This window comes from Epinephelus lanceolatus, chromosome 2, assembly GCF_041903045.1.
Source record: "Epinephelus lanceolatus isolate andai-2023 chromosome 2, ASM4190304v1, whole genome shotgun sequence".
In the NCBI taxonomy this organism is placed as follows: domain Eukaryota; kingdom Metazoa; phylum Chordata; class Actinopteri; order Perciformes; family Serranidae; genus Epinephelus; species Epinephelus lanceolatus.
Window position 1 is genome coordinate 42,138,177 of NC_135735.1, and position 23,436 is coordinate 42,161,612.

At 40.7% G+C, this 23,436-nt stretch overlaps 1 protein-coding gene across 2 annotated transcripts in view; it reads right to left on the reverse strand.

The window, feature by feature from the left end:
• Positions 1 to 5,798: 5,798 nt before the first annotated feature.
• cdh8 (cadherin 8) overlaps positions 5,799 to 23,436 on the reverse strand; it is a 117,425-nt gene continuing 99,787 nt past the window's right edge. The window contains exons 7-11 of one of the 2 annotated variants that reach the window (XM_033626974.2): positions 18,086 to 18,222; positions 13,585 to 13,706; positions 12,745 to 12,862; positions 6,998 to 7,249; positions 5,799 to 6,806 (exon numbers count right to left, since the gene is read on the reverse strand). In XM_033626974.2, coding sequence (XP_033482865.2) covers positions 6,319 to 6,806; positions 6,998 to 7,249; positions 12,745 to 12,862; positions 13,585 to 13,706; positions 18,086 to 18,222 — 1,117 coding nt within the window. In that variant the 3' untranslated portion in view covers positions 5,799 to 6,318. Of the gene's footprint in view, positions 6,813 to 6,997; positions 7,250 to 12,744; positions 12,863 to 13,584; positions 13,707 to 18,085; positions 18,223 to 23,436 lie in introns of both variants that reach the window. The other variant, XM_033626966.2, reaches the window with a different exon arrangement.

Sequence of the window (23,436 nt, forward strand, 5' to 3'; positions counted from 1 at the left end):
CGCTCCCACACTTGTCTCCTGACTGACACAATTTACCGCATACATAAAAACACTTCTCAGAGTTATAACTCAGTCGAATAGAAACACACAGACATCATAACATCACACCTTGTCACAACAGTCAGGCTTTTCAATGTTAAGATGGCATAGAAAAGAGGCACACCTTAGAACTTTATCAGATCTTGTCACATAATCATCACATTTAGACAGCTTTTTCTCCTGTATCAGAATCACACAGGTGATTGTTGTCTGTAGAGTGGTTATGATGCAGATGTGCCGGAAGTGTAATCAAATTAGGCTACAGGTTAAAAACATGGAGCTGCACCTAGGTTTGAGTTTAATACTCAGACATTCAGCCTGCTCATCATCAGTTACTTTAAAAACTGCATGCTAATGCAGAATATGTATTGTTAATGGCTTTTTCCTTTTTTTCCACAGACATCTCAAACAGATGAATTTTCTCCTGGACCTCCCCCACTGCTTCCACAAACTCCTTTTTTTTCTTAATTATTCAGAAGCTCCCATGAGCTATTTGTTTTGTCAGTAAAAATATTAACACTATAATCAACTGGACAGTACTTCAAACAATGATTTTTAAATATGTCATTTTTTAAATTCTTTTAGTATCAAATTAATTAAATGAAAAAAACTAGAGGTGCTTAATACCACTGAAGGTATGGTTAGTGGAAAAATATTCAAATACTGCAGTATTAACTATTAACATGGGGCTCTTGTTTGCAGAGGGCTCATCTAGTTTTGCAGCCGTTTACTTCAGTTGATAATGTCCTTACACGGTGCCTTATGCTAGATGAATTAGTGTTTAATCAAATTCATACAAACTAATTAGTGCAAAGCAATCCTGGGGCCAGGTAGATTTCCAGCACAGGAGGACGGGTTGCTGTCTCATGCTTTAGGCAAAACATACTTAATATGTCACGTGTAGTCTGTTGTGTGCTTGATGGGTGCTTGAAGAGGTCTGGGTACATCTGCCATGCACAGAGTGGTAGGAACAGATGGTGAGAAGGGGTCCATGGCTCATTTTGGCCTCAGGGCCCCCTAAAGGAGCCATGAAAACACAATGGTCAATATGGAAAAAAACAAACAAACATGGGGTGCAACGTAGCAACCCACGATATCCATATCTCAAAAACCAGAACAGAAAGTGGCTTTCTTGATTTGTATGCACCAAAGTTTTCTTGTAATTGAGGGCATCTCTGCCAGGCAACAGTAATTACAGTTTCTACACCACGCGAGCCGGAGCCACAGGCCTGCCTTATAAAGTCTGGCACATATCAGCAGGGAACAACAAGTGCAAGGTTGTCACCCGAGGGACACTTCCATTACGTGACAAAAGTGAGAAGATAATTTGATTTACTGTTTAGTTAGGCAACCTCTGTCAGACCCGCAGCCATAGACAGCAGTGTGGGTACATGAAGATTGACTACAAATGAGTCTGCTGACCTGCCGGGGTCACACATTCCAGAAAACAATTTGTGTTATCATTTAGTGGGAGATATCAGTCGGTAAAATGTGTTCCATGGCTGATTTTTGACTAATGGATCAGGTGCATAAAGATAGCAGGCTCCCCGTTTAACATCACATGCAGTCCCAGAGGGCAAAGGCATCTGAAACACCAACACCACTTTGGCAAGTTTGGAAAAGGTAGATATACATTGCAATGTGGAATCAGATGATAAGACGTCTGATATTTCAGATTTTTGCTATCAAATGTATCTAATCTTTGCGACTGCTATCCATATTGTTTTCATTACAAGGACATTATCAAGTAGAGCAGGTCTGTGTCTTTATTGCGAGTGTGTGCGTGTGCACTGCAAGCTCTATATATAGGCATATGTGCAAGTGGATTTGTGAGATTTTGTGCCTTTGACTTCAGTGAGGCACAGCCGGTAATTGATACGATCAAAAGCTTTTGTCATTTATGAGAAACCTCAATATCAGATAAAGCCGAACAGAAGTCTAATCTTTCAACAAGATTAACAAAGAGCACACAATGTTCAAAAATAAATAAATAAATAAAATAGGAAATAAAAACAAGAAAAGGCAAGAAATGGGAAATTGCATTACATCTAATCTCCTTTGCTCATAAATAATAAAATAAATTGCAGTGGCACATGAGTATTACTGTAACACAACACCACAATTTACATCCCAGACTAATTAATATAATGAAGGCCTTTCTCATGCAAAACTTTTATCTCCCTGGGTACATACTCTCTGAGATGGGAATAACAAATCAGGATTAATACACAATAGTCTACAAGTCTTATTTTTTCCCTTTGATAAGACATAGATCATGATAGACAGCAGATTAGGTTGCATTAATCTAATTATATCTATGATATATATTGTCTTGGATGATGATAAACTGTGTGACAAGAATACACAACATATTTACTGTGCTTGCAGATTTTATGCCATATGATTTTTGTTTAATTTGATTCACTGTGAGGATATTTTAAAAGACTAGTAAGTTCTAATCAGTGGCACAGATCCACGTTATGTTCAATCAAAATATTTGAACAGCACTGTTGGTTATATTCTTCTAAAAGTTGAACTGTCACAACTTCATAATGTCAAACTGATAAAGCACATTCTTAAGACAGTATATTTTCTGAACAAGCAAACTTTTAGGGATGAAAGGTTGCCTTCTACATCAGAGACATTTTCAAGCCAAGGAAAAGCTGCTGGCAGGGGGAAAATGATAAGCATTTGACATTTTTTTTCCTCCCAGCTGATGTGTTTTTCTATCTTGCTTCTCTTTTGGGGTGCAGGTTCAGTAAAGCTGTAATAATAGAATGTTGAGTCAAGTGGGTTAAAAGTCCATTTTTGCTTTCCACAGCAGCAGGAAAGACAGTGAAACAGACTTTTATAGCATTCAAGGAGCACAGGGCCAGAATGTGCTAGGTGACTAAGTGAAGAACAGTCTGGGAAATATAATGGTACCAGTTTTATTTTATCTTTATCACAGTGTTTGATGATGCATAGGCCTGCAGAGGCATTTTTAGAGATTCAGCACAGCCGTCCTGTTGTTTTGACAATGAGTCCAGTTGCGCTTCCTGCTTTTAGATTCTGTTGTTGGATATTATTCTGTGATGTTCAAGGCTTTCCAGGAGCTATTTTGTGATGAAATGTTGCAATTTACTTTTTTGGTGAATCCACTTTCAGCCAAACTGCTTTCACTTTCCAACGACAAAAAAACGGACCACCACACAGCAAAGCAGATCCAGAAATTCATTGCAGGGGAAACTAACATTTTTATTTATTTATTTTTTTTGCTAAAGTATTTTCCTTTCATAAAGTTGAGGGAATCACAAGACACAGACTTGAAAAAGATCGCTCTGATGTTTTGTCCTTAGTGTGGGTCAAGTTCCAAAAGTACTGGATACTACGGTTCCAATACTGCAACCAATAGCATGTTTTGTTAGTCCATCCATGCCTGGTTAACTCCTGCATCTTTCAAATTCCGCACTTCAAGCAACCCTGTCCCCAAAAGAAAATGTTGGCATTGTACATTGCTGCAAACCATGAATATGTTACATTTGTACGTTTCATAGATGTCATATTAAGAACATATTGACAGATGAACTGACTCTGTTGTCAGGGGGTGGAGGGATCGGTGAATGGCTTGTCACCTACACAAGATGCCTGCCAAGCTGCGGACCACTGCAGACCTTTGTTTGAGACCAAAACACAACACAACTGATTAGGTTTTAGTGATCCATGGCTGTTTCCAGTGGCTTTTCAGTCACCAAACATGGGTGTTCTTTGGCGACATGAAACTGTGATTCCTGTGGGCTTTAGTCACCAAACATGGGTGTTTTATAGCAACCTGTCATTTTTCCAGTGACTTTTTAAAAATGAATATTTGGCTTTTGCCTTTATTCAGTAGGACAGGATTTAAGCATGAAAAAAGGAGAGAGAGAGGGGGATGACATGCAGCCACTGTGGCAAGGACATTGCCTTTGTACATGGGACACCTGCTTTGCCCATCCAGTGCCTTTTTAGTTACCAAAAGGTGTTTTGTAGCGACCCGTTTCTGTTTTTCCACTGTGGATAATGCCAAGAAAAGCAATTGATTTTTACAGAGATGTCCCCACTTTTCCCAGGGCGAATGTGCCCCAAGAAATGGATATTTTAAGCCAGAACACAATGTGTTCTTAAACAAAAACCAACTGTTTTTTATTCCTAAACCTAACCATACATTAACCACAGCATTTTTGGAGCATAGAGTTTCAGTGTATCCACTTCATGACAATGTATAAATGTAACATATCCATGGTTTACAGAAATGTAAAATGTCAACATTATTTTTGGTGATTGGATTGCTTCAAGATTGTAACACAGACTTTCTGTTATAAACTTGTAGTTTTAGAGCCCAGGCCAAGATAACCTTGATGACATCACTATGACATCATCCTCAAATGATGGGTTATTTCCTCAAACTTCAGACAGCTCCCTCCAGAGCCACAGATGACATTATATAACTATGTTTACGGGCTGAGTAGTACTCCACCAGTAAACTGAACCCTGTGTAAAATGGCCGGACTGCCCCTTTAACAGTGTTAACGTTCTATCTGCAATTTTTGCTTGTCTGTAACTCATCAGCATAATAAAACCACACCCATTCAGCAATATTTATAAAAATATATTTCACAAAGTAGGAAACAATACAGGGTATCTTAGATTACAGTACAGGGAGTAAATAATTGAACATACACATTTATAAGCATTAAAGCACAGTACAAAATATGATCTGCATGTAGGACTATTCCATATATATTGTTTAGTCTACAGAGAACTGCCATAATACTGTATCAGTACAAACTGAGTTTGCACGCAGCTGTAGTGCCATTGAAATTCTCATTATGTGCAAGAGCTAACGTGCAGAGACAAACCTACCACCTCATTGAAAGCTAATGACGTTAGCAGTAACTCTATGTACAGTACAAGTCTTTTTTATTGATATCATACAGTGTAAGCACAATATGCACATGGTCTGGATTTGTGTCTTCGTTTTTCTTGGGCTGATGCAATCTGTGTTTCCTAAATGAGATTTGATGTTTGGAAGGAGTCACGTACTCAGGTATCAATTGGACTATTGTGCTCAGACGCTCACTGGCATGTACCTCAGAATATATTATGGGATATATTTTACACAGAATTAGGATGTGTCAGAAAGGTCCCATTCCTGCAGTCCCAATTAATTAGATCATCTGTATTGTTAGAGTAACTTAGAGCTCTTGTTTGTTTCTTGCTTACATCTAGTCTATATTATCAACTGCAATAAATTCATGATATGGTTTGGCTGTTATGACATAGTGTTCAAGTGGTGGAAAAAACAGCTGAATGTGAAATAATCTGAACACACTCACTTCAAACTGTCAGCACAGAAAGAAAATTATTTAAGAACAGAAATACAATAACTCATAGAACAATAATGAAGAATCAACACATCTCTTGTCAAAAAACAGTAGATTACAATTGTATTTAATGTTGCTTCTGTAAAAAGAAGGCCTCAGAGTTTCTACATTTCTCTTTTTTGTCTTCACTTCAGTCTTTTATAGGCTAGTAACACTTGCGACCCACACCTGTAGCGTGTAAATACAAAGAGTTGTATAAAGCAAGCCTTTCTGGGCTTTAGATAGTTTATAAATGTGGCCACCAGCGAACATATCAAATGATAACAAATTCACCTTAAAGCCAATACTGGTTTGTCTTTTTGCTTTTTTTTTCAAATCATACATACATTCATCATTGTAATGTAGACCATATATTGCTTTTTCATTGTCATTTTGTTTCAGATCACCAATCAGCTGGGTGGCTTACGGAGACATGAAACAAGAGTCCCTCTGCAGCTTCTGAGGTCCGGCTTGCTGTCCATGGAGCATGGAGTGTCCGCTCAAGCTTCAGAGAACCCAACGATATCCGTTATTTCCCTTCATCGGGTAACTACCAGCAATCCCAGGGTTTTTCTGCTACTGGCAGTCACAGCAAATGACTAACACCCAAAATACTGCTAGACACTCCACAACGGAATCTAAGTTACACTCCACAAGAATCATAGATCTCCTAATAAAGACATTGTTTGGCTCAACAATTACAATGCGCTTGACATAGTGGATGACGACTGCTATACCTCACTCTAAGAAGAATACAAAAAGGTGGCCTCCCATGTTATTAACTGTTTTTCTTTTTAAACACCTGTTTCTAAAAGCCAGCAAATCCCCTAGCGTTTAATACACAAGTATGTGGACAGAAAAGAAAATCAGAAAGGTCTTTTTTCTAACAAACCAAAGGTCAGGTCTCGCGGTCGCTCTCGCCCACAGAGTAGAGCTCCCCAAGTCTTCTGAAGCGTGGGCCCCACTCTCTGAGATAGTCATAGTTCTGGTCTGAGTCTGACGACGCCGTCTCCAGTGAGCTGAGGGAGCCAGCAATGGATCCCCGACCCTCGTATCCATAGATCTGGATGGAGTCGTAAGGCGGCGCTGTGGGATCATTGTCTGCCTCGTGGAGTCGTACATTGATGAATTCGTCCACGTCCACGCCATTTGGGCCAGAGTGCTGGCCCGCCCGGGGCATAAACTGCAGGTCGGGCTTGATGTCCTTGCGTGGCAGGTAACCATTGATGCCATCCGGGTTCTGCAGCGTTGCGATGTCGAATGCTTCCGTGTCCTCCTCGCCGCCTCCTTCATCATCATAACGGATGATATTCTCCCTCACGTCTTCGTCATCCTTTATAATCAGAGGCTCATTCTTGTGTCTTCTCAGGGTCACAAATAGTACAACTATTACTGTCAGAAAGATACATGGAGAGGAAGGAAGACAGAAAGAAGAAGTCTAGGTCAAGCTTTGATGAGTGGATGTTTTGTTAGTGCAAGCAGATCATTCATCGAGGTCAGAGTATTAAAGGCTTCATCTACATTTGTTAAATCACTTCATAGTAATAATCTCACATTGCAAAAAAGAGATACCTCACCTAATAGCAGTATAATGCAGGCCAGGATGGCAATAAGAGCTCCCATACTGAGGCCGATTGGTAAGACGTAGGCCTCCACGTTGCAGGACTGGACAATGCCATCCTTACTGCATCCACAGACTCGGATGGTCAAGGTGTTGGTGCTGCTCATCGGTGGATTCCCATTGTCCGTCACAATGATTGGCAGGAAGTACATCTCCTGTTTCTGTCGCCGGAAGGTATCATGCTTGGCCAGAACACTGATTGAATTGTCTGTCAGAGAGAGGTAAAGCCAGAGATGATTTTTTTTTCAAGGATGTGGGGAAAACCCATTATTATTCATGGTAGCAACAGACTGAAGTTCTATTATTAAATCGTGTGAAGATCAGTGCAGCATGAGGGTAAACTAATTTCACATCAATCGTCACAAGGCTCTCTAGCACTCTCACATTCCAATGCCGTAGATGGATTTCAGCCACCCTCCTTTTTCTCGACAGTCCAATTTGGGAATTCTGAAGGAAGGCGAGCCTGAGTTTGCTGTCCCCCTTTAAAAGCTGAGGAAATGAAAGGGACCACGGCAGGCGACACTGACTTAGAAGATGGCACATGTCGACCCAAAAAGGTGCCAGCTGCTCTTTGATGACACTTCTGTGAAGCTGTCTGCTCATTAGCTGGCTCTCCTTACCCTGCTCACATTATCAAACACTTGCATTCCCATAAGAATCTACTCCTGCTGATCTTATGGAAAACGTACAAGATTTCTGATAGTCTAACCTTTGCCTCTCTGCTTGAGGGTGTACTGAAGAGGGAGGGGAAAATAGATCTGGTGATATACACGCAATACAGAGACAGGCTATGTTGAAACATCTGCATTGACAGAGCAAACTTAATCAAAAGATGGAATGCTTCATGATAGAATTATTTGCTTTGCACAATCTGTAATTGATGTGAACATATGCTCAGATTTATTTTCTTATGAGTGCTGCCACAAAGTGGTACGCTCTGCTTTGTGAGCACCAACATGTCCTATTTCATTTGGATCATTCGGCAGTGCATAGCGAGTATCCATTATCTACTGTACTGTAGTAAACCATCAGGGCTTGTCCTCATATACAGGTCATTTTCATTTTCTTGGCAACTATTGATGGTAAAAATAGAATTAAACATTTCCTGCCCAACAGCCCCTCCACAGAAAAAAGCCTGCTACTCAAAGAGAAAGGCAGCTGTGCTGCTAACCTTTAAACAGATTGAACTCAGTGGAGTTACAAGAATGCTCGTTTTATTATCTTTTATATATTAGGGCACATTACAAGTGTTTTATCGAGCGTCTGATGGATTCTGATGAAAAATCTGTGTACATTGAAATATTAATCATGACATTAACAAAAGCAAAAGCTCATTTGAATTAATTTCTCGCTATAAATAACTTAATATGTGGGTGGTTCCAAATGACAGCAGTGACAGCAGAAGTGACACCAACAGTCTGAAAACTTTCTACACTTCTGAATCCTCTTAGCTACACACAGCACATTCATGAATGCCAAATCAGTTGGACTTAAAGGGACAGTTCACACCCAAATCAAAAATACATATTCCTCCTTTTTCCTGTAGTGCTATTTATCAGTCTAGATAGTTTTGGTGTGAGTTGCAGCATGTTGGAGATATGTTGTGAAGATGTCTGCCTTATCTCAGATATATAATGGAACTGGAGCCACTTTTGGTGCTCAAAATGCCAAAAAATACATTAGAGAAACAATGTCCTTTCCAGAAACCATGACCCGGTTACTCAAGATAGTCCACAGACCTTATTGTGAGCAGTTTCATGTTGGAACTATTTTCTTTCTACCCATCTACACCCATCAACCACATCACCACGCAGAAGGAATCATATATCTACGGCTAGTTCACCAAGCTCCACTGAGCTAGCTAAAATTGTAGCTCAGCTAAGGAGAACTTCCTGTCCATAAGTAGATGCACCCTTCTTTGTGGTGATACAGTTGGCGGGTGTAGTTTGGTAAAAAGAAAATAGTTCCTACATGAGACTACTCAGAACAAGGTCTGCGGATTGTTTTAAGTAATTGGGTCATGATTTCTAGAAAAGACTGTTGAGCTTTTCAAATGTATTTTTTTTTACACTTAAGGCACCACAAGGTGAGTGCCATCTAGTCCCATTATACTGGAGAGAGGGCAGACATCTCTACAGCTGATATCTCCAACACTCAGCAACTCGCACCAGAACAATCTAGACTGATAAATAGCACTACAGGTGAGAGGAAAAATATGTAATTTTGATTTGGGGTAGAAGAGTCCCTTTAAATGCTCTACTGTAACATAATACCAAAGGACTGGAGGAAGAAAAGATCCAATTCACAATTGTTAGTGAGTTTGTATCACTTTCCTCTCTATGTGTATGAATATTTTATTAGTATGTGTAATGTTATTGCATATATGTAATTAATATGTGAATGGTTCAATATTGCATGGGTACGCAACACAGAAATTAATTAATTAGTCTCTACTTACTTAGTCATACTACATTTGGTTCAACCAAAAGTATGCACTAACAAGTATATAGTATTCAGAGCACACTTTACTCAAGTCCAAATATAATCATAAAAGTCATCTTTTTTGATCATTGTCAGATTGATTTTAAGACTTATGTTTTTTTACTGTTTTGCTAAAGGGGAAAAAAGGTTTTGAGAGACACACTACATTAACTCCTTTAGCCTGCAGGCCTCTGAGTGGATGGGCAAGGTGATTGACAGCTGATCTAGCAGGGGCACCGACACAATCAAAGCAAACGTGCACTAGAAAATGTAGCTTACAAGCTAAGAACATTGTTGTGTTGGCAGAGTCTAACTAAAGCAAGGGCTCTCTGTCTGTCTGTATGTGTGTCCTTCATATATCTCAGGAACACTTCATCCAATCTACTTCACATTTTACGAGTTTATTGCTGGGGACCCAAGGATGTGTCAAAATTGGTGCAATTTGGAGATGTGACATGTTATTGATAAATGTTGTATAAAGACGTGAACAGCTTCAGGGCTCTGGACACAGGTTGAGCATGTCTTTGCCTAAGTTTGCTGTTCGATGCTGGATATACTAACACCACAACTGAAATCGTCTTCATTTCCTTGGAGGCAATGAGCACAAGGACATAGCCTACAAGAACAACGCCACTCTGCTATTACAACTCAAACTGTGTACGTTTGCCACGCAGGTCTGTGTCTCAGGACCCAAGGAAGAGCAGTGCGGAGTGTTTTGATGGTATGGGAGGTTCTTGAGCAAGCAGCAGCACCACAGGCCAAGCAATCACCCCTTTACGAACAGGCATGTTTTCACTGGTTAAAGAAAAAGGACTACAACAATTAACATCTACACCGACAGATGCTGACATTTTGCAGGTTGGTTTTTACACTGTTCAGTGTTCTTTAGCTGACAAGCTAATTAGCTTGCAAAATCAGCATCAAATCATTAGCAAGCACTTTTCCCTCGATGGATGTTTGTCTGGTAGCTCATTTAGGAGGCAGAGGTGAAACACAAGACACGTCTCCATGATTGTAGGAGGAGAAGGACACATTAGCTAAAGCCACAACTGGTTTTGTGTGTCTGTGGCTTTTTTGTGCTTTGTCACATTCCATGAGTGACTTCTACTCGGTGGTGTTGTCAGCCTATAATTGAAAAAAAAAAAAAAAAAAAAAATCTTTGTCTATGTAGACAGTTTTATTTCAGCTGGACTTTAAAATGATTCTTCATTGAATACTTTATTCATTATTTTTATTTCCTGGATCTCTTGTGATATCCTTTTATCTTATTATTTTCTTATATTATTGTATTTATATTTTTTTCTTTTTATACACCATGTTACTATCAAACAGCATTTAGAGAATAAAGTAAAAGAAAAATTTAATTGTACTGGGAAACCTGTTTTTAACTATGCATATAACAATAAACACCTTGGCTTTTTACTGAACAGCAGCCAATGTGGCCACAGGTGACAATTATGGGATAATGCTAAAGGCTAAAACATTGTGTTGCATTAGCATTAGCGGAGAGGAGTCAGAGAGTCACAGAACTGACTCAGTTTTAAAACAATACCCATCAAAAGTTTGCTAAAATAGCCACCACAAGGAACTGGTCATACCAGGCCAATTTAGACGGTATCTGCAAAACCTCTGAGTGCTCTGAAATGATCAGGGGGAGCATTTTATTGCCAATGAGTTTAACTTTACCTTTGTGAAAAAAAAGAAGATTGTCTAATTTCTTAACACAATTTAAAAGAGTCAGAAAAGAGTTTCTCTCAGCAGAATTTCAATCTTGGCAGCATGCTGAATGTATGTTGTCTCAATTACTGAGAATGGGATGCTCTGCTCTGTTGCAGCTCCGCCTGCTGAACACAGAGTTGTCAGAGTGCTCGATATCTTCTATACAGCTGGTCAGAACCTTCGCCATCTTCCTCAGCGTGGGCAGCCCCTAACCTCTTCACTGTGCAATCCCTACAATTAGACTCATCATCACAAACAAAAGCAGCACACAGAGGCTCACAGGAGCCTGGAGCTCTTCACTCAAGTGTCTCCCACAGCTGCCGATTCAGATAGAAATAGTCACTGAAGTGCTGGGGGATGTGGCACGATGGGCTTCTTTTCTCTGTTCAGAATTAGCAATGCCATAGACAAGTGGTTGGTGCAGTATGTAATATATAAAGCGGAGCCACAACACATAGTATTTAGTGTGGTTTCAGGCAAGTGAGAAAAATGCAGGGTGTTCTGTTATTGGAGCTGTGCTTGTAGTGGTGAAAGATTTCTAGTGACGGTTTTATCTGTTGCATCATCTTAAGAAACTATTAAATCTCTTCTTAACAAAAGGGCAAGGTTCAGGAACCTGCATGTTTTATGCACTTAGAGGTTGATCCGCAGTTAAGACTGAGTATTTTGCAGCAGTCTGTGCCTGTTAAACAGCCCTTCATTTTTGACTTTCCATTTTCTGACAGGATTTTTACACAAGTATATCGGGAAAAATATGATTTTGTTCATTTAGTTATTGCTCAATGTGTCAAAAGGGGTATAAATACACTTAGCCAAGACTATTTTCCCATTGCCTGTGATTATCACACTGGCGTCTCATGCCTCTGCCTGCTAATGTACCTGTTTCGAAAGAAAAAGGTTTTTATGTTTCTCAAAAAAATGGCAAGTCCGTTTGATGACCTGATTTTTATGGACTCTTTCCTTCGTCAGAGAGAGGTTGCAGTAAGTTAGCCTGCAGCCCTTGCATTGAAACAGAAGGCTAGTACCATATGAAGATTATTTGCCCCAAGCTGAAAGCATTACACAATGTCATCATGAACACAGCCTGTTCAGAGCCAGTTACGGAGGAGAGGCAGGAGAAGAGGAATGGGATAAAGACAGAGAGAAAAAACAGCAAATAAACCAATCAGAGTATTTAGCAAATAAATTTAGTGCCATCTGCCACACTGCAGCAGCTCCTAGGAAGTCACCCTACATTGAGCTGCAAGACTACCAGGAAAAGCCATTTGGATCCCATTCGTTTAGTTTCCCTCAAAATGCACTGGGGAGTAAAAAGAAGCTGGTGTCCAGACAATTTCACATCTGCTAATTGTGAGCTACACTGATCCACCAGATTTCATCTCGAGTATGGCTAACACGCCACGGGTTAGAGATAAGACTGGAAAGCCATTGGAGAAATTTACAGAAACTTCAGTCATTCTGCCACAGAGGAGTTTCTTCTCTGCAGTTTCTTTTGTTACTCACCTTGGTTGTTTTTGATGGTGAAATTGGGGTTGTTGAGCATCTCCGGGACGAGACGATAGTCAAAGTAGTGGCCCTGGATCGGGTCATCTTTGTCCACCGCACTGACAGTCTGGATCACCTGTGTTGAAAACAGAGAGACAGGAAGATATACAGTGGAGGGCTCAAAGTCATGAGAGGAGGCAGCCTATTCATTACTCTGTTTTTGCCTTCCGCAGATTGCCTCAGTCTAATACTGGCTGGATCACACCTGATGAAATATATGCCTTATTCATTCCTGGAGTTTGAGATTATTATCAATGAGGTCCTGTCTAGTCTGGCACACTTTCAGGCTCCTGGCTCTATCTGTTAATCTGTCATCATAGGTCTTATCGTGCTGTACGTCTTTATGATTGATTGGAAATTAGAATTCGGGCCCTGCAGGACAGTTTTCCCTTTTTTCCCCTCCTTTCAATAAAGCTCCCTATTGTACGTACACAGGTCCCCTGAATGAGGTCAATTGATGAGGAGGAGAATGCTAAGTACTTGTCCAGAATTTTTGGCTGGGGGAAGCATTGTGCCATCTGGAGAAGGACATGAAAGACAGTCTTGAATTATGATCCGCTCTGATCAATCCTGACTGCTCTCATTTCCCCTTTGCTCCATGCACACTGTGTCAAGGGAGGACTGTCGCAGGGAAAAAGGGACTGTGCTCCCACCTCTGTAGTTTCTCAGTGAAATAAATAGGCTATAATTCACTGTGGCCAATCATTACAGGGGAGGCATGAGAGACAGAAAGAAAAGGACAAAGAGAGAGAGAAAGATAGATCACTGGTTTGATGGATGAGCTGCTTCTTTCCTTACCTGTCCAGGTTTTCCATTTTCACAGAGAAAGGCCTCGTATTCCGTGGCAAATTCAGGGGCATTGTCGTTAATGTCCATTACTCTGATGGCCACAATCGCCCTCGATATCTGACTGTGATTTCCTAATAGATAGATAGATAGATAGATAGACGGACAGAGCAAATCAAAAAAGAGGAGAGACAAGAGGACATAAACAAGAAAGGACAATGAGTATAATAGAAAACAAATTAATAAATTAAAACAAGGTTACACATGAAATCCCAGGTAAATTCTGTGACCTAGTTATAATTTCCTTTATTTTCCATCTTTATTTCTCCCTTCATTTCCTGAGCTGATGGGAGGACAGATGATAAGGCACATCAGTCTACATTTCAGCTTGTATTGGCCACGCAAAACAGGATTCTAGGCAACAGGAAAGGAAAAAAAAAATCCCATCCAAAGTGCTTTTGAAAATCCCCTGTACACTGTAATGTTTAAAACATGAGGGTTAAAACATGCATATTAATGAGTCATTGGTAACTGAAGTCTAAAAAGACAATAAAAGGCAGTTTAATTAGATTAGATTTTGATTGGAATTATTCATCACTGGTAATTGACAGTCCCTTTCGAGAGTCCCCATAAACGGTTGTATTTATTAATCAGCAGTGCAAATGCCAACTTTTAAAGCAACAGTATTAATGTGGCCCCAAGAGGGCCATGTCACTGTGGCCAATGACACTGGTGAGTTTTCTATTTTATATGCTATTGATTCATTTATTTATTTGGGGCCATGAATCTTGCCTCTACTGTCGCCTTATAAGAAGAATGACAGCATGTGGATAACAGGTGCACTTTCTTGATGTTTGGGGTATAAACCTAAGATTTCTCTTCTCTCTAAGAGTCTTAAGTATTTTATTTTTCCATTTATCAAAGATGTTTTTAAATCATAATAACCTGTGCCAACTGTTAACATGTTTGGTTTAAAATTGGTTTTGAAACAAGACTATGTAACTTTTGTTGAACAGCAGCCATTGTAATTACAAGATAACCCTCTCCCTAATGTCTCAAGATTCTCCTGGGCCAACTGCTTAAAAGACATCATCATAGTTATTTAAAGCATCTCCTAGACACTACATTTGTATGTTTCTAAGCTGCTTTCTCATATACTTTGTTGTGGCAGTGTAATTGCCTAGATTATGATCAGAGATAATCAGAGTTTCTGTCTGGGAAAGAAGCACTGCATTTATGCCACACAATGAGGGGGTGTGAAGAGGATGGCAGGTGTACAAAGAGCAGGACCTTGACACCAGAACTTCAGATTTGTGTCCAGACTCTGGTCTTTGGTTTGGGCAACAAAGGCAACTTGGTTAAGGTTAGGGAAAGATAGTTATCGTTATTTTTTTTTTTTTTTTTTAATTTAAAAAAAAAAAGGTAATAAGAAAAAATAGTGCTGTAGTCACTATGACTGGAAACTGTCCTACAAAATGTCCTACTTTTTGTCATGAAACAACTACAGTATAAGGCATACCAGGTATGTTAATTTGCAATATTTCCTCGTTATGGTAATAGAAACAGAATTTGCTCGAAATTACGTAACCAACATATGATGTTTCAAATTAGTCGTATATAAATGTAATTTCTAGGAGACAGGGCTGTTAAATGTAGTGTACACAAGGCGAAAATGAGTGATTAAGTCAACAAATGGACTCATTCATGCCAGAAAGAGAGCATCTTACTATATAATGACGAAAACTCTGTCTGCCTGTGAGTTTGTCTGTGTGTGTGTGTGTGTGTGTCTGTTCCATGTTTTTCTCCTCACTAACTTGGTCAATCCATGTGAAATTTGGCACAGTGGTAGAGGGCCATGGGAGGATGAGAATGAAGCAATATTACATCAATTGGCCAAAGTGAGGCGCTATAGCAACCAATTGAAATTGCAAACTTTGAATGGGCATATCTCATGCCCCATATGTCGTAGAGACATGAAACTTTGCACAGAGATGCCTCTCCTCATGAGGAACAAATTTGCCTCAAGAACCCATAACTTCCGGTTATATAGATTTTCCACCATCTTGAATTTTTTGAAAAACACTTGAAATCGATCTCTTCCTAGGAAGTTTGACCGATCTGCATGAAACTGGGTGAACATAATCTAGGGACCAATATCTAAAGTTCCCTCTTGGCAAAAGTTGGAAAACTTACTAAAACTGAGCTTCTATAAGTCAATGAATATTGCGGAGGGCGTGGCTCATCACATAAAGGTGTATAACATCTCAAGGGTTTCACCGATCACCATGCAACTTTGTAGGCATATGACCACACATAATCTGAGGGGACCCATCCATTATTGACCTGATCAAACAAAATGGGGGCACTAGAGAGCTAATTTCTTATCTAGGCCTAACCGCCATATCGATTTTTACTAAACTTGGTAGATATGTAGAACAGGACACCTCTTTTTTTGGAGGGGTGGGGCATTTTGCCTATATTTGACAGGACAGTGAAGCATGACAGGAAGGATGGGAGAGAGAGAGCAAGGAAGACGTAGCAAAGAAAGAAGGCCAGATTCCAACCCCCAACGCTGCAACAAGGGCTAGCCGCACCTTTCCCATGTGAACTACTAGTGCACCCCACTTTTAAGTCAATACAACATACTGTAGAAACACTTTAACTATGTGCCTTTCAACGTGCTACCTCAACTACTAATGTACAGTTTTAGCCCACTAACTATCCCTCTATTGGCAATGGTACTACTGTACTTTAAATAAAGCAATCGTACAATCAAATTCACAAAAACTCTGTCTGAATACATTGCTCTTCTTAATGGGTTCAGTTGACTATTTAATCTGCAATTTCCTATCACCTGTATCCTAAATACACACCATGTGAAACTGTACGTGGGCAACTCTGCACTCAATGGGTATGGACTAGTCTATAGTATCACAAGTTTGCTAACATTAGCTTATAAACCATTGGTCATACCTGACCATGTGAAGATGTAGCAGCAAAAATCCTAAGTGTAATGACATGAGCTGGGTGGGTTTTTATTCATCATATATTAAACTTTTCATTTGTAATAGTATTTGTGGTATTTCTTCTTTAAAAAGTTACACATTCTTGCTTCAAATTGTATTTGTGTTCCTTGTCTATACTAATTTGTTTTTAATGAAACACAGAGCAGTGAACAGGATGCCCAAGAAAATCAAGGCCACCAGACAGGCCAGAATATGAGTTGAAAAAGAGGTAAGCAGTGAGGAGAGTGGAAATTGACAGTCTGATAGACAGTGATAGATGGATTAGGGCAGAGGGAGAGAAGAAAACAGAACCCCCACCCCCCTCCAAAAGTGACTTTCCCCCAGCAGCAGACAGGGAATAGAGTCTGATTAGTCAGATGTCAACTGGTGCGAGGCGGCAGAACGCGCCTCCGTTTGGGTGGCAAATGGCATCGGGATAGAACTGGGAACACATCTATTCCTCTTCACGCCAGAGAAGACACCGGCTTCCCTCCCATCCGTGAAGAATAGCAAAACTGCCATATTTATTTTGGCAAATTCCTATTAGGTGTTCTCAGAGATGCCACTATCTCGAGCCACAGTTACTTTGCCAAGAGGCATGAACACACGCTTTAAATGTATGGGTGCAAGAAATGACAAGGCAACCGGCTTATCAAATGAGACACATTCAATTCCTCCAACGGGCTGCTACGATGGTGGGATTTGTCTGTGCTGCACGGCCAAAACATTATGACAGCATTTGGGCTTTCATTTATTCTGACAATTAATGTGTGTTTCCTTTGATTAAGGGAAGAAAGGGACAGATAGAGGATGAGACAGGGAGAGAGGGAGATAGAGCAGAAGAGGACAAGAAAAAAAAAGTTACAAGCTGTGTAAATTTCTATTCCAATAGCTTTAAGGGGTACATTAAGCTTTATCACAACATACAGCCCCCCTGAAACAATCTGTATGCAAATAAAGCCTTACATATGGTTTGAGCTGTTTGTAGCTCTGCCGGCAAGATTTTCTACGTAGTCAGTGAGTTTTGCGGTTCGCAGATGTTCTTTAATCTGTAATGGATGCTGGCGTTGGAGCAATCCACTCTGGAGAATGTCTTTAAAACTGTTTATTTGATACGTCTTAATGTTCTTGCACTTCCACAAATTGACTACTGAGCTGTTTAATTCAATCAAAACTCAGCAAATTAACGTATTTAATGCCTCTGTGGATTCAAATGCTAATTGTTTGTGCCATACTCTGGGAGCGATTAAAAGTGCCGGTTTACAAAGCGCTATACTGTTGAACAGTGAATTGTGTGTAGCAGGTCAGTGACTCCTTTGACTGAGAGAACCCATGAAGTGGCTCTGGAGAAGGAGATATTGTGCATGTCTCCCTCCAGTTCTCAGGTTTTAAAATCTGCGTGCCAGTGAATGTCTAATAGTGTGTTGATTTTTCAAAAATAGGACATTACAATTCACAGGGATGGTGTTCACAGGAGGGCGAGAGCAGAGTCAGGAGACGTTACTTACTGACTTCTGTGGCAGTTACTGTGATGTTATGCCACATGTCTGTCTCCCGGTCCAGCGGTTTGGCCAGTGTGATCTTCCCATCGTCTACGTTGATGTTGAACTGCCTCTCCAGGTCTGTGTGCCGATCGATGAAGTACCTGCAAAGACAATCAGTCATCAGAAATTTGAGCCAAAACTCTCTAGCGAGCCACCACTGCAGTATCTTTTGCAATCCTTTGGGTGTTGTGGCTAACAGTGCCTTATGAGGACATACCTGTAGATCAATGCACAGTGAAAACAAGCAAGGAATCAGTAATTATCTAAGGCCACATTGTCACTGATATCACACTTAGATCTCACAAGTGTTTTAGCACTGTTTCAGAAATAATCTCTGTCCATACTAACATGTCCAGAACTGCATTTCACATGACCATTCCCATGCACTGGGCATTTAGTACTGGTGTCAACAGGAAGCAGATTGTCTACTCTGTGGTTGGTTGCATAGTTACAGAAAATACAATGGAGATGGCAAAAAGTTGCTCAGACCGACAAGGTGGAACTGCTGAATGAAAGCAACATGAATACAAAGCGGTCAAAGTGGTAGAAAACAAATTGTGAGTTGTTGCAAAGTAAATATATCGTAAATTTAGTGGCTGGTCCGGTATATATGCACCGGTGTGTCTCCACCTACCTACATGCCTACATCGCCGGCTTGGTAATGGTGCAGACCCATAAGTCCCTGTCAGGAAGCAAACGTGGATGTCTGCATCATCGTTTTCAAAAGCATCTGTTTCCGTCTATCCAGACTAAAATGAAACCCTGGGATTTTTATGCTACAATAGGGCCAGCGGGGTTTTTAAAGGTCTCTGTTTAATGGCTTCCAAAATGCTGGAGTAGTGTGGACTCTAAGCTAAGCAGCAATAGTTTGATTTAAAACAAAAACATATTAGTGTGGATGTAGCCTTAGGAATAATTACAGCCTTCACATGAGCTCCAGGGGGCATTGAAACCTACAAAGGTCCAAGAAGCCCTCCCCCTGACCACAGTGACACCTCCCTCCTGCAGAAAAAGACCATTAGTACATATTATGTCAAAGTAAGAGATGGGCTGTTGTTAACCCTGTTTGGGATCTGTCAACACTCAATGGCCCCCAAAGGCTTTTCATTAATGAGTTAGGACAGCATTGTGTCACACATGAGCTCTAACAACAGAGAGGGGTGTGGGAGGGGATAATGGATGTAATGGAGATGAACCAATGACCGGCCTGTTATGTGTGACCTTGTCTGATCTAAATGATTTTGTTTGCTTGTCAAACCACTAGCCATTTCGAGGTCCTTGTCAATAAAGCAGCGCACGTTTAAAACTAACCAAACACTGTTTCAAAGGATTTATTTATGAAGCGTTCTTCTATGTCGCTGTGACCCTGCCTGTGACACACTGACTTTTTGAAACTTGTACAGTGATAAAAAAAGAATACAGTGGCAAGACATGAAGCTCTGCAGAAAAAAGAAAAAAAAAAAAACTCCAGCAGTGGGTATGAAATTGGAATGCACATAAAAGAGAATTTTCCGATGCCACTTGAAGCTGTGAAATCGCTCCTTCCGCAGAGCCAATTCTTGGGACAAGCCCACACAAAACGGACTAAAAAAGAATCTGTCATTATGGGTCATCTTTGGTTTCACACGTTTCATTTGCCATTATGTGTGACCGTCATAAACACCTAAAACACTAGGCTGTGGTGATTCACGTGAGCTAATTACACCGTGTACCACACAACTGTTTCCATACCTCCAGGACAAACTGTCTCTGTTCCTCTCTCTCTGTCCCACTCTCACATCTTCCCTCAGAATCTCCCCCCTCCTCTTACTCACTCAACAGTCAGCTGGGTCTCTAGCTTTTCCTAATCCAATCCCCCTATCCAATTCTTTGCAGGCCCCTTCCACACACAGGCATCCCTCGACCACCAGGCGCCCTGCTCACCCTGTCTCCCTTCCATCCTAACCCTGGGTCTTGTAGCATCTTGCAGTGGAGCTGCTCATCCCTATCAGTGCAGACCTGTTGGCAGGAACCCTACAGTTTTTATATGAGAGAGAAGAGACAGGGTGTGATACAGAGGGATGGAGAGAGAAACAGAGAAAGAGCACCAGAGAAAGCCAAAGACAAAGTCACAATAACAACAATTTATATGAAGCAGGGTGCTGCTTATACAAGAATGATAGGAAATGAAATAAATAAACCACTGGCCCAGATTCCAGTTGTTGGGGAGATGTACCGAGCCGTGACATTTCCATTTTTGAGATGAAATGGTGTAAAATCCTCTAGACGCCGGGCTGGGAGAGGTCCATAAGGACCCCCCTACACCCCCCGCCCCACCCCCCTCTACCCCCACCCTCTCTTTCTCTCTTGCCCTGCAGACGCAGAGCACTTTCAAGACAGGCAGACAGCAGCAAACCACCTGGGAGCAGCCTCTCTCCTGCAGACTGAGTGGATCCCAGTCAAACTCTGACAGCCTCACGTGGAAGCGAGGAGACAGACCCTGAAATGTTCTGCCACCTGTCACTCAAACTGACAACGTGATGTGAAAAGAATTAAAAGCAAATAAAAAATGATATCCGGCGTTATACGTGCGTGGTTTTCCTGAGTGTGATGTGCAAGTGTGTGCGTGCGTGCCTCGGTGCGCGGGTCGTCTCGTTTCGGCTTTGCTTCACTTTTCACAGGCCTTTAAACGCCATTGAGCTGACCTCAGTCTAACTGTTAAACATCGCGGAAAGGCTGTTTGTGCACAATATTAGAAAGCAGTGAAGCATTCCTACAACTGATGCAACAGACATCGAAATATACTCAAGCTCAACATAAAACAAACATAATACGCTCATCAGAATGCATCAGTGTGACAGAAGCTGTTCAGTGCATGAAAAAAGATAACCATAAGCTGTAATCAGTGAGATCATTATTCTTTTTTTCCTATTCATTTATGGTTCTCTGGTGCATTGATGTGGTGTCTCTGCACTGCATTTCTCACAGATCGCCTGTCAATCAAACAGTGTGGCCGGGACATCTTCCCTGTTTGAGTTTCTGTGGGTGGCAATCTTTTGTCTCTTTAGCCACGGCGGCTATCATTGCTCATGCTAACTACTCAGTGATTTTTCTTTTTCATCACATAATGTGTGTCAAATGATTTACTCTACATGTCTGGATGTACCAGACACTGATGTAAAAGTTTTCACTACCTATACCTAAATCACTACCCCTGTTGTGCTACATTAGTCAGTAATACATACAAGCTACACAAACTTTTATTATGATAAAATAGTCTTATTTGTCTTAAATGTAATGTTAAAATTAAGAGCAAAATATTAAATACTGATTTAAAATTCTCTCTTGACTGATCTCAGTGGGGGTATATGATAAACCAAGATGGGATCACAACATACCACGGCAACCCACACCATCTGCTACCATCGAACCTTGAGCATTGATCATGTTGCTTTAGGGTGGGTTCTGTATCCCAATGAGGTGCAAACTGACAATGATTAAATCTGACGGAAAAACACTGAACCAAGAAATTCCCTGTGACCTCTACTTATATGGATTCATGTCAATCAGAGACGCTACGGCTTTTTGTTCCCTGAAAAGAGTAACAACTGCAATTGCTAGCACATTTAGCATCAAATTGGCCCACAAATATATGTACTGTATATGTGAGGGCAATACATGTAAGGCAGTTTGGACCAAAGGGTCAGCCAAATTAAAGGAGCACTCCACAGATTTACATCCATGAGGAGTATAACTCAACTTGTGAAAACAAATGTTTCTTGTCCTCTGTGGCTCTGGAAGGAGCTGTCTGAGAAAATAAGCCCCATCACAACATCAGATTTATAAGCCTAATGAAAATGCTATCAGGTTGCATTTTGAGAAATGTGGGATCTAGTGTTTTCCACAAATCTTGACCATATTAGGGAATAAAAATCAAGTACAAAAGTTTTTTTTTTTTTTTGGATGTGTGTGCAATAGGATAATCTTTGAAATCAAAAATCCATTTGTGACTGACAAAACTTGCACTTTGCTGCATTACCACTGGAGCTTTTGCCAATACTGGATATATATATATATATATATATATATATATATATATAATTTTCTCCCTAATCCCTTAAAGTGAGACCTAGGGACTTTTGATTACTATCAGCCTCTGGCTACAAGTGATAATTACATGACATTGTAAATGCTTTGTGCAGCAGTGCAGTCGGCTCTCATTCACCATTCATACTTACACCTATGAAAAGGTATGCACTATAATTCATATATAACCCATGTAATCGTGAGCCATGAGACTGTTATCATGTGACCTATGCACTGTAGGCTGTCAAGTCAGGTGATGTAGTATAAAGAGTGATAAATTCTTCAAAGGGAGGCGGTCAGGGTGGATGGATGGGTCAAACAAACACAGAACTTTGACCCAGGAAACCACTGTTTGTGTCCCATGTGAAACTAAAAGTCAGTGCTGAGTTATTTTAAGTCATGTGTGTAAAGCCTTCTATGGACTGTGAGATTTTATCAATCTCATAAGTTTAGTGTAAGATACACTGTGCAACACGGATCTAATAAACTTGGGTACGACATCAAGTTTGATGTATGCAGACCGTGCGATGACAGCGCCTACTGAATCACAGGCTACGACCTACGATGGGTTAGGATGCTGCACAGGTTATTACTTTTCCACCAGTGAAGCACAATATAGAGGGTCACATTATTAAATAACCTAAAGTATTGTGGGCACTATATACTGCGGTATGTCTGTGTATGTGTTTGCTAGCTGCTAGGTTGCTCACCTGGCAGCTGCAACTCAACTGCTATTTCCCTCCATGCTTCGTCCTTCTTTATGCGATCATGGTAAGAGCTGGAGGACAAACAGGTAAAGCCTCTGCTGCCACAAATCCACAAGGTTTTCCTCTTTGCTGGAATCCCACAAATTTCTTTTAACACATTTTGCCTCCATGGCAAGCTGTTATCCGTCTGTTTGTTTGGGTTAAGTGCCAGTTTGTCATTACATGCTGCATTTCTATTGGTTGGTCAGTAGACGTAGGTTGTAACAGCAGTCACACAGAAATATCGACACTGTCAGAATGTTATCCCAACCTCCATTTGAACACAAGACCATGACAATGGCCATCCTTGAGCCTCTTTCACTACGTGACATAGGGCCACTGTTTTAGAGCCACGACCAAAGATTTCACCACTTTTCTTTCATGTTGGTCGTCTTTCGTCTGGGACAGCTCAAACATGACGAGTCCCAACCATGACTCTTCACCTAAACCTAACCTACACTAGCTGGTAGGGGGCACCAATTCCATTGTATGCAGATGAGTTAA